This window comes from Pogona vitticeps, chromosome 3 (assembly GCF_051106095.1).
Source record: "Pogona vitticeps strain Pit_001003342236 chromosome 3, PviZW2.1, whole genome shotgun sequence".
Classification (NCBI taxonomy): domain Eukaryota; kingdom Metazoa; phylum Chordata; class Lepidosauria; order Squamata; family Agamidae; genus Pogona; species Pogona vitticeps.
In genome coordinates, this window is record NC_135785.1 from 153,729,938 (window position 1) to 153,742,134 (window position 12,197).

Below are 12,197 nucleotides of genomic sequence, written 5' to 3' on the forward strand. Positions count from 1 at the left end.
TGGATGAGGCTCTTGAGAGTCCCCTGGACTGCAAGGAGAAGAAACCTATCCATTCTAAAGGAAATCAACTCTGAGTGCTCACTGGAAGGACAGATCCTGAAGCTGAGGCTCTAATACTTTGGCCATCTCATGAGAAGAGAAGACTCCCTGAAAAAGACGCTGATATTAGGAAAGTGTGAAGGCAGGAGGAGAAGGGGATGACAGAGGATGAGATGGTTGGTGTTACATAACAGCACTGATGTTACCTGTCTGTCATGGGTTTGGAGGGAAAGTTCCATCCTATGGGGAGTGGAAGGCGGGACATCAGGAGGAGGGGCTGTACTGTATAAATATGTGATGCCTGTGTGGTGAAGAGTAGATGCTGAGACAGACTGTGAGACACTGGGTTGGGACGAAGCAGCAGCTGGGGAAGAAGAAGCTGTTGTGGGAGTCTGGGTGTCTGACAGGGTACTACTGTGTGTCAGAGTACCAGCCTGAAAGGTTCAGGGGTCTGTTGGTTAGCCAGAACTGATGGGTTCAGGGTCTGTGCTTTAAGTTAAAGGTTCTAGGTGAACCAAACTGTATGCTTGTGTGTGTGAGAATAAGCCACGTTACTTTATTTTATTCACCTGATTGTTTTATTTACCCTGTTTGTATTTAAAATAAACCTTATTCTTTTATTGTTTAAAAATCCATCCCTGGTCTGTGTGACTTCTTAAAGGGAATGGTTGGTGGCAGCTTAGTGTAACTGTGTGGCAGATCCCAGTAGGTCTGGGTTTGTCACATTGATTGGTGTCCAGCGTGTGGGATACGACTGGTCCAGTTGTCCAGCGGTCCAGCAAAGCCTTGGCAAGTGTGCCCAGAGCAAGGGGGGTCTAGTCAGGGACAGTCTGAGGCGCGTAGGTAATCTTCTAGGTGTACCTCACGGGGAGGTGCGCTAGTAGAAGAACGTGCCAACTGGGGAGACTTAGATTAAGGTGCTCTGAGGCAGCCTAGTTTTGGCGGGAAAAGCTGAGGCAAATCTGCGTAGCAACAGTGAGCTAGCTTGCCAGCTGAGAGGCCCAGCAGAGGGGGGTAGGCTCTGACTCGATACTGTTGCAACTTTAGTGCTGAAGAACAGCAGCAATCTCTAGGGAGAGCTGGTTCTGAGGAAAAAAGGAAAAAAAAGTGGTCGTTTTATTCTGAGGCTTGACTTTTTAAAGCAGCCTGTTCTGAGGGGGGGGTATGCCCTTGACTCGAAGCCAAGTAGCAGACATGAGTGAAGTGAAAGACCCCCAGATTGACCAAGGTTCTGAGGATGAATTTGGCTCAGTGCAGGGTGACAGCACAGGAGAGCAGGACCCAGAACTCAGGAAAATACTCCTAGCCCAACAGCATGAACTGAGGGTGAGGGAAATGGAGGAAAGATTAGAGAGAGAAAGAAGGGAGGAAAGGGAGAAACAAAGGCAATTTGAATTAGAGCGAGAGAGAGAGAGAATGGAGAGAGAAGAAAGAATGGAGAGAGAGAAGATGGCGTTTGAATTAAGAAAACTGGAACTGATGAACCAGAACAATAATAATAATAGGGATTCTGAGGGAGGCCAACTGTCTAAGGCTGACCTGAAGAAATTCCCTGTGTACCACAAGGGAGATTGTCCTGAGGTGTTCTTTTCCTTAGTGGAAAGAGCGTTTGTGGACTTCTCAGTGAGGGAAACTGAGAAGATGACCATCATGCGATCTTTAATCAGTGGTAGCCTGGCTGAGGTTTATGCCGAGATGCCTGAGGAATTGATGAAAGATTTTGCAGAGTTTAAAAAACTGGTGTTTGCAAGACATGGGATAAATGCAGAGCAGCTGAGACAAAGATTCAGGTCCCTTACCAAGAAGCCAGAACAGACTTTTACCCAAGTGGGGGCCCAATTGGTGAGGCTGCTTGCGAAATGGCTATCGCAGGAGGGAATAGAGACCTATGAACAGCTTAAAGACTTGATAGCCCTGGAACAGTTCTATTCAGTCCTGCAGGGGGAATTGAAATTCCAGGTGAGGGAAAGGAAACCGAAATCTGTGGCAGCAGCCGCAGAGATCGCAGATTTTATCTCCCAAATAAGAAAGCCCTTGGGTGAGGGGAAATCTGTAGGTAAACCCAAAGAAACCTACAGCAAGTACTCTCAGGGACCAGGGAAAAGCCAGCAAGGGGGAGGGGCCCATGGTGAAGGGAAGCCCTCAGACATGAAACCAAGACCTCAGATTTTGGAGGGAAAACCAAAACAAGATGAGAGAGAATCAAAATATACCAGAAAATGCTATTTCTGTCAGGGAAAGGGTCATCTAATCTCAGAGTGTGAGAAATTAAAGCAGCTAAAAGGAATGGTGCCTCAGAATTCTAGTGGGACCAAGCCAAAAGCTGTGTTCTGTGTCCAGAAAGAGCAAAGCTCATTGTCACAGAGGGAGCCTGTTGCCATGACTACTCAGTCTGGAACAGCTACCTCTGCTGATCAGGCTGAGGAAAATGGTCCTCTTATGGAGGTAAAGCGCTGCTTGCTGATAAAAACAGATTCTCAGTTGTTTGAGACAGCAGGGGTGGACGTAGGAGTACTTGACCGTCAGTATAGGGGGCTGCGGGACACTTGTTCCCAGGTAACCCTGTGCCATCCAGATATCATCCCTAGGGAGTTTATAATCCCAAATGAGAGCATGAAGGTGGCAGGGATTGAGGGGCAGATAATCTCTCTGCCAGTAGCAGAGGTACCTGTCAACTTTCAAGGCTGGAGGGGAGATTGGCGGATAGCGATTTCATCGACTCTGCCAGCAGCCGTGCTCGTGGGAAATGACCTGGCTGAACATGTGAAACGGGTGCTAGTGATTACACGCTCACAAGCCACCACAGGGACAGTTCAGGGGGGTAATGATGAGCCAGAGACGGAGGCAGAGGGGAGTTCAGAAGCTGTGGTGGAAACCTTAACCACAGACAGCAGATTTGGACAGGAGCAGAAGGCAGACGCCACTCTCCAAAAGTGTTTTGAACAGGTGACTGACGCGCAACTAACACCTGAAACCCCAGTGAGATTTCTGGAGAAAAAGGGGATTTTATATAGAGAAACCCTGAGAAATATCTCAAAAGGGGGAGATGGGATCAGAAGTCAGCTGGTGGTACCTGAAAAGTATCGCCCCATGATCTTACAGAGAGGTCACTCTGACATGTTTGCTGCACACTTAGGAGTGAACAAAACACAGCAGAGAATCACACAGAATTTCTACTGGCCTGACATAGGGAAGCAGATCAGGGAGTTCTGTAAACAATGTGATGTGTGTCAAAGGCAGGGGAATAACCGCGACAGGACCAAAGCAAAGTTGTGCCCTTTGCCTGTGATTGACACTCCGTTTAAATGCATAGGGGTGGATATTGTGGGACCTTTGCCCAAGGCCACAAAGAGGGGGAACAGGTTCATCCTAACAATTGTGGACCATGCCACAAGGTATCCTGAAGCCATACCCCTGACTAACATTGAAACTAACACAGTGGCCGATGCTTTGGTGGGGTATATGTCCAGGATGGGATTTGCCTCAGAGATAATCACAGATTTGGGCGCATCGTTCACATCAAAGCTCATGAAACGCTTATGGCAGATCTGTGGAATTAAGCACAAGGAAACCACTGCTTATCATCCTGAAAGCAATGGGTTAACTGAGAAGTTCAATGGGACTCTAATGCGCATGATTAGGGCTTACTTGGCAGAGAATCCAAACAATTGGGACCAGAAGCTGCAATCCCTTTTGTTTGCTTATCGATCAGTGCCACAAGCCAGTACCGGGTTTAGTCCATTTGAACTTCTATTTGGGAGACGGGTGAAAGGGCCCCTTGATTTGATCAAACAAAATTGGGAGCAGATCACCCAGGATGACCCACAAGACGTTGTGACTTACATAGACACCTTGATGAATGACCTAAAGCGAAATCTAGAGCTGGCAGCAGAAAATCTGCAAGCGCAGAAGGTCAAACAGAAAACATGGTATGACCGCAAAGCTAGAGAGAGGCACTTTGACCCGGGGGAGGAAGTGCTTTGGCTTAGGCCCTGCAGAGAGAATAAACTGCAGCTCAAATGGGCAGGACCATATAGGGTCATTTCCAAGATGTCAGACCTGAACTACCTAATAGAGCAGGAGGAGAACCAAGCAAGGAGGGTGGTTCATGTGAATGCCCTAAAACCCTACTACAGAGGGGAACAGAGGGTTTTATTCGCGATAAAAGCAGCTGAGAGTGAGGAAGCTGAATTACCCTTCTGGGAGGGTAGAGGGGAAGTAAAATACAACCCAGAGGAGGTAAAGATCAGTCCTGCACTCACCCAAGACCAGCAGCAAGAACTAAAAATGCTGCTTAGTAAATATCAGCAGGTGTTTTCCAACAAGCCGGGGATAGTGAAGGGAGTGATGCATCGGATCCACACAGGGGATGCACCCCCGCAGGCAGTATCCCCATACCGAGTAACGGGACCCTATAGGGACAAGGTGCGGAAGGAGCTGGACGAGATGCTGAGGGAGAACATAATCGTCCCCTCTTCTAGTCCTTGGTCCTCTCCGATAGTCCTTGTGGACAAGCCTGATGGGAGCATTAGGTTTTGTGTTGATTACAGGAAATTAAACCGTGTAACCACTCCTGATGCCTACCCCATGCCCAGGCTAGACAACCTGATTGAAACCATAGGGGGTTGTCGGTTCATCTCATCATTGGACCTGGTAAAGGGATATTGGCAATTAAGAATTGATCCCAGGGATCAAGAAAAAACTGCCTTTTGCAGCCCTTTTGGTCTCTATGAATTTCGAGTCCTGAGCTTTGGTCTCAGAAATGCACCAGCCACATTCCAAAGGCTGATGGACCAGACCTTGGCAGGGCTCAGTGACTTTACAGTGGCCTACATTGATGACATAGGGATCTTCAGTAATACCTGGGAAGATCACCTGATACACCTGGAGTTAGTGCTGCAGAGGTTAAGTGCAGCAGGGCTAACAGTAAAGGCCAGCAAGTGTCAGCTGGGTAGCCCAGAAATAAAATACTTGGGTCACATGGTAGGGGGAGGAATGATAAAACCCCTGGAGGCCAAAATAGAAGCTGTGCGTGATTGGCCTAGACCCAACACCAAGAAAAAGGTCAAATCATTTCTTGGGTTGGTGGGCTACTACAGAAAGTTCATCCCGAGGTTTAGCGAGATTGCGGCTCCGCTGACCGATCTGACGAGGAAGAAGGCTGATGACCGCATCCCGTGGACCAGCGACTGTGAGGCGGCGTTCCAGAGGTTGAAGGAGGCGTTAATCAACTATCCTGTCCTGCGTGCTCCAGACTTCGACCGGGAGTTCATCATCTACACCGATGCGTCTAACAGCGGGGTAGGAGCAGTTCTGTGCCAGGAGGATGAGAATGGTGACCAGCATCCAGTGTCCTACCTGAGTAGGAAACTTCAAAAAGGTGAGAGACATTTGGCAACCGTGGAGAAGGAGTGTTTGGCCATAGTCTACGCGATCCAGAAGGCCAAGCCTTACATCTGGGGAAGACATTTTGTTCTGTGTACTGACCATTCACCATTGCAATGGTTAAAGACAATGAAAACCCACAATAGCAAACTTATGAGGTGGGCTTTGAACTTACAGGACTATGACTTTGAAGTGAAGGTGGTCAGAGGGTCAGTGAACTGTGTTGCTGACGCCTTATCAAGAAGACCTGAAGACTGAAGACGGCGAAAGAACATGGACTATATGTATATAATGAAAACAAAAAGTTAAAATGTACCTGGTGTTAAATTGGTTTGTATTAATAAAGGTAAATTGATGTAATGTATATGGTAAATGTTTAAATGCCTATTTGAAATGTTTAACTTAGAATGTAAGTAAGTATAATATGGTAGGTATAATTGGTGTTGTGTGTTTTATACAGGTTGTTTTTTGGGAAAAAGCACCTTAGCTTTCCCCCTACAAAACAACTTATAAAGAGGGGAGGTGTTACATAACAGCACTGATGTTACCTGTCTGTCATGGGTTTGGAGGGAAAGTTCCATCCTATGGGGAGTGGAAGGCGGGACATCAGGAGGAGGGGCTGTACTGTATAAATATGTGATGCCTGTGTGGTGAAGAGTAGATGCTGAGACAGACTGTGAGACACTGGGTTGGGACGAAGCAGCAGCTGGGGAAGAAGAAGCTGTTGTGGGAGTCTGGGTGTCTGACAGGGTACTACTGTGTGTCAGAGTACCAGCCTGAAAGGTTCAGGGGTCTGTTGGTTAGCCAGAACTGATGGGTTCAGGGTCTGTGCTTTAAGTTAAAGGTTCTAGGTGAACCAAACTGTATGCTTGTGTGTGTGAGAATAAGCCACGTTACTTTATTTTATTCACCTGATTGTTTTATTTACCCTGTTTGTATTTAAAATAAACCTTATTCTTTTATTGTTTAAAAATCCATCCCTGGTCTGTGTGACTTCTTAAAGGGAATGGTTGGTGGCAGCTTAGTGTAACTGTGTGGCAGATCCCAGTAGGTCTGGGTTTGTCACAGTTGGACAGTGTCACTGAAGCTACCAACATGAATTTGACCAAACTCCAGGACGCAGTGGAAGACAGGAGGGCCTGGTGTGCTCTGGTCCATGGGGTCATGAAGAGTTGGACATGACTTAATAGCTAAACCACAAGCAAAAATTAGAACTCTGGTGCATTGGTTTGGGAAATTGTTTTTAAAGGATGAAAATAGAGGAGGAAGTTTCTCTGCTCTGCCTGTTAATGTCACAACCCACCAAATCCATCACAGAGTTGTCTCCTCAGTTCACACTAACCACAGTTCCATTTGAGTGCAGGTTACCTGTCCACACATGCTACACAGTGAACTAATTAGGATCATGCTGAATCATACCAAAAAGAATAGACACACTACTATTGTGCCAAAAAAAGTGTGTGACAGCTCTTAAAGGGGCAGGGTGGATCAATCCAATCCATGCTTGGCCATGGAAACTCACTGGGAGCTGGCAGTGTTAAATTATTCCTTGAATATCTCACATTCTTTGAAAATTCTACTGGGTTGCCATAAATTGGCAGTGATTTGATGATGCCTAAAGAAACCTGATTGAGACTTATTCTCTGAATTCTGATGCCTGAGACTGTCATACACTGGCAATACCTGGAATCTATGTTACTGCTTAAGGGAATAGCAATCCAATAATTTCCAGATGCAAAAGGAAGAGCTCGAGTGCATATTTTGTATGTAAAAGCCACTTTTCCTATAAGGAATTGAATTGCTTGGTGCCCCAAGCAATAAATAGCTGGGGAACTTGAAGAAAAATGACAATTATAATTGCTTTGTGTTTGGGTGAGAAGTAGATAACTGGTTTAAAAAGGTCAAGTTCTGGGGTGTTCCCTCACTTGGCTTCTGTTTGTGAATGCAGTGAGCAGAAAAGAAGGCATCCTGAAGACCATCTTGTCTGGTGACACTGGTATCATCAGGATTCTGATTGACCTTTGCCATACAAAGCCTAGCATCCCTTTTCCTAGTAGCAATGCAGGTAAAATATTTCAAGGTAATGATAGACCACTGCCTGGTATTTTGAATCATGGATACAAAATGAATATCCCTCATTCATAAACCACAGGGGTTTTCTTTTGGGGGGGGCGTGTGTGTGTGTGTGGTGTGTGTGTGTGTGTGTCTAGGACTGAATATGAAACATGGTCTGAGTTTTCTTAATACTGTATACTAAATGGGGACAAAACTGTCTCTCCAGCATAGCTTTTTAGTTACAGAGAATTTATGCATATGTGAGATCAGTGTTTTATACAGTTGCATAAAATATAAAACAGTGATAGCTGTTGCTTTGATTTTGCTTTTATGTATTTTATCTAATGCAGAAACATTGCTTTCTGTTTTATGCAACTGCATAAAAGTAGTTGCATTGAAGCATTAGGTAAGTTGTTTTCATCTTTGTGAACAGACAGCCTGTTCTTTTGTGCTTGCTTTGTGTGTGTACACACATGGATCTCTGTGTATGTTTAGCTTTTGAAAGGAAAAAATAAAGGACACTATAAATATTTGTTGCAAATTGTGCACATCACATTGAGTTGATGACTCTTACCCTTGCACTGGAGAGAAGAATTATTGTAGCTCTTAGGGAACACTTAAAACTATTTCAGTAATAAATAAAATATTAGTTAGATTTCACATCCAATATGGTAAGATAGAAGAGAGGAGTATGTTTGCAATGTTCAGTGGACAGCAAGTTATAACATTCAGATGAAGTGAATAAAAAAAAGTTATTTTACAAGAACAAAGTTGTCTTTGAAACTGTAACTTAACTATACAGATAACTAATTATTGTTGGGGTGTTAAAACGCAAAAAAGAATTATTTGTTTGTTCTTTTTAAAAAGTAACTATTCAAGCACTGGTATAGGGTCTAGTTCAAGTGTAATATTTTCCAGGAATATTCTTGTGGTGATAGAGGGGAAGGGGAATCTAGGCTAGGCTTCAAATTCCATACTTACTCCAAGTTGTTTTTCTCTGGCATTGCCATCATTATGTAACTAGTTTTCCTCCATTAATAACAAATTTCTTTGTCCTCATCCCTCTAGTATGGTGTTTCTGTCAGACGAAGATGCATTTTTCATGCTGAGGAAATCTGGCAGGAAGTTGGGGATTTTCCCTCCATGAACCAACCTGGAACGGGAACAAAACACATCAGTTATTTGGATTTTGCATCATGGAAGATGTTGACAGAAAAGAGAAGATGTCACTCATTAATTCACTGATAATCAATAAAGGATTGCACAAGACATCAAGAATGGTTAGAAGAGAATATTTTGGATTCTATTATTTAAGGATACTGCAATTAAGGATACTGCAATTAAAAACCTACATATGAAATGTAGGGGAATGCAGTGTTAAAATTGCTCCCTTTGTGTTAATTTATTTGGGCTTTTTGCTCTTTAGGATTTCTCTCTCTCTCTCTCTCAGGCACACACACACACACATACACAGAGAGAGAGAGACAGAGAGAGAGAAAGAGAGAGAGAGGTGCTTTAACATTTGAAGTTGCATATATAGAAAGTCTTCAGTACTTTAGGCAAATTGTAAACTGATTGCATACTTTCACATTTATAAACAAATTAGAGGCAGATTGCTAACAAGAAATAACCTATGCAGCATAGTCTTGATTCTAATTTCTCAAGAGTGCTTTGTTTGTGTTTTCCAGATCTGTCATTTGTTTCACTTCAACTGAGTGTACATTTGAGTCTTTAAGTTCATTTCTGGGCTTTTTGTTCTCCTCCAAATAATGGAAGAGGGAATAACTCTTTTTTTTGCTGCTGTCACAGCAGCAAAGCTGCAGCTTATTGTTTGGAGAGGGAAAAATAGCCATCATTTACAGGAACTCTAATAGTGAAAAAGCCTATTAACCACATGCATGGATGTGGTTACATTTATACCCCACAAGAAACACTGATGCTGATTCTTCTTGAAATGGAAGAGGGGATGAAACAAATTAATAAGAAGAATGAATGCTATATTTGGCTTTAGCAGATGTGTGTTAACAATTGCATCATGACAGCAATTAGCTCATCATCTTAACATCTGAAATCTCGCTGTGCTATAGCCCGGATGTCTGTGGGAAAAGATTGCTACCTTTTTCCTGAATGAAGCTCTATACCTTCTTTGGGAATCATGCAGGTTTTCCTGGTGATGAAACTGCTGCTTCTACTACTACTACTACTACTACTACTACTACTACTACTACTACTACTACTACTACTGCTGCTGCTGCTGCTGCTGCTACTACTACTACTACTACTACTACTGTTGTTGTTGCTGCTGCTACTACTGTTGTTTTTGTTGTTGTTGTTGTATATCTGATTTAGTTTATATGCTAATCTTTTCTCCACTCTGAGTTCCAAAGAGATTTACAGTGTAGTTGAAAATGATAGTTAAGAAGCAGTGCATTTTCAATATTCAGCACAATAAAATTGATTATAAAACACCAAGAAGTATATCAAGTAAAAGACTGATACAATAAAATAATAGAAAAATGGAATAGAAAATCCCTATCCTTAGCAGTTAGTCAGTTGCTGAAGGTCTACCTGAATAGGAAAGTCAATGGGAGAAAGACATCAGGGTGGTGGTCAATCTAGCATCACTAAGGAGGGAGTGTCATAGTCTGGAAGAGGCCTTCTCTTCTGACCTAATCAAATGTGCCTCTGGAGAGGAGGGTGATACCTCAAAGCAAAAAGCGTGCTGCTTATATAATGCCCCCATAGCGCTTCAAGCACTGTCTGGGCAGTTTACAAATAATTATGCAGGCTACACATTGCCCCCCCCCAGCAAGCTGGGTACTCATTTTACCGACTTTGGAAGGATAGAAGGCTGAGTCAACCTTGAGCCGGCTACCTGGGATTGAACCCCGGGTTGTGAGCACAGTTTTAGCTGTAGTACAGCAGTTTAACCACTGCACCACGAGGCTCCGACTCTTCGTAGGACGCTAACAAAACCTCAAAGCCCCAGATACTGAGATACTGAGAGGAGGGTCATACCTCAAAGCTCCAGAAAGCTTGTTATGGAAGGATACAATTTTTTCAGATAGCCTGGAATGAAGACACGAAGGCTATTTTAGGTCTTAAATGATGAAAGATACTACTGCTGACTTTCTGTTTAACAAACCACTGGTAAAATCACAGCCTGTGAGACTGGCATTCAAGAATATGTCCAGGACTGGAGAGAGGTCTCTAGTTCCAGCAAAACTACCCTTTTGCCAACACACCTCTTTTGTGTGGATGATCTCAGATTTGCTAAAGCAAGTGGATCTACCAACACAACAGTTTTGCTGTCTGTTTGGGTAATAGAAGAGCCAGAAAGTAGTGGAGAAAGAAATGGGGGAGGAACTAGTAGATTATGTCAGCTCTAAGTCTGACCCAACTCAGATTCACAGGCACTATTATGGGCATAAAGTTAGGTCAGGAAAGTCCTAAGAAATTTCCAACAATCCTAAACTGGGATGGGATTGGATTCAGCACAGCTTCAGTTTCTTTGGTGTCTGTTCAGTCAGCCTTCAGTCACCTTGGCTAGATAGATTCCACTCTAAACTTCACTTAGAAGAAAATAAAAGTTTCAACTTCAATTCATGGAAATGCTTGACTCTGGCAACTGACACCCTTAAAGTCAATCAGGTGCTTTGGGTGTAGACAGAGTTATGTACCTTCCTATCCTCCAGTAAACTGACAAACTCTGCTTGGGCCAATTCATCCACACTGAAAGAACAACCAGATTTGGCCATGGAATGATGTCATCAATTCATTTTTCAGGAATGACAGTACTTGTTACCCTCACTCTAAATATGGAGAAGACTTTGACCTATTTACAACTGGACTCCAGAAAAATCATTCAAAAGAGAAGCATTGTTTTTATCCCTCAGCTGACCACAGGTTATGAAAAGAGTGTATATGAAAAGCTTATAAAGCAATGTAACACTTTCCTACCGTACCAGATTTATAATGAAATAATAATTTTTTGAAGCTACTGTTCATCCTGCATTGGAGCGTATACATACATGTACTATGTTTTTACTCCAAGAGGTATATAGCAGTTTTGAACACCAAATTACACTGGGAGAACAGTTTATGGGTAGAAAAAATAATTAAATAGCCTCTTCCAGGATAACAAAAACAACAACAGAGGCCCTGTCTTTTCTACAAAGTTAAAAATAAACATTGAAATAGGCATTAATTTATCTTCTGAACCATGATGGTTGGAGTTCCTTGGACATTTTCTATGTGATGAAATGCATACACAGAAAGCAACATTGGTTAGCTTATGTGTAAACTACTCTGCTTGATGATTGCATATACATCCATTGTGCTATGTGAATAGGAAGCTTATGTTTTGCAGGGCATGAACATTGGATGTGAACCAAGAAGGACTTTGTTAGAAAGCCAGCAAATTAGACCTGACAGAGGAAGATTAATTGTAATGAATTAAAGCTACAAAATTTGGCTTTTGAGATCTTTTAAGCCTGTTTCATGATCTCTTGTCAAAAGCTGGTTGGTAATGTTTATGTAGTCCAACACATACAAGATTGGGAATGGAAATGGATGTTTGTATTAGAGGTGTGGATCAGTCAGTTTGTGCTGGAATTTGCAAAAGCAAGAATACTTTCTGAAGAAGTCCTAGTCTGAACCAACCAACCAACCAACCAACCAACCAACCAACCAACCAACCAACCAACCAACCAACCAAC

General features: G+C 43.2%; 1 protein-coding gene across 1 annotated transcript; it reads left to right on the forward strand.

Moving 5' to 3' along the window:
- Positions 1-220: 220 nt before the first annotated feature.
- Positions 221-6,399, forward strand: LOC144588455 (uncharacterized). Its single transcript, XM_078391389.1, has 2 exons — positions 221-5,419; positions 5,602-6,399. Exons 1-2 carry the CDS (start codon positions 1,204-1,206, stop codon positions 5,607-5,609), a joined length of 4,224 nt encoding a protein of 1,407 aa, XP_078247515.1. The 5' UTR covers positions 221-1,203; the 3' UTR covers positions 5,610-6,399.
- Positions 6,400-12,197: the final 5,798 nt, after the last annotated feature.

Coding starts and splice junctions, on each gene's coding strand:
- LOC144588455 (XM_078391389.1), top strand. CDS start 1,204: ATGCCCTTGACTCGAAGCCAAGTAGCAGACATGAGTGAAGTGAAAGAC.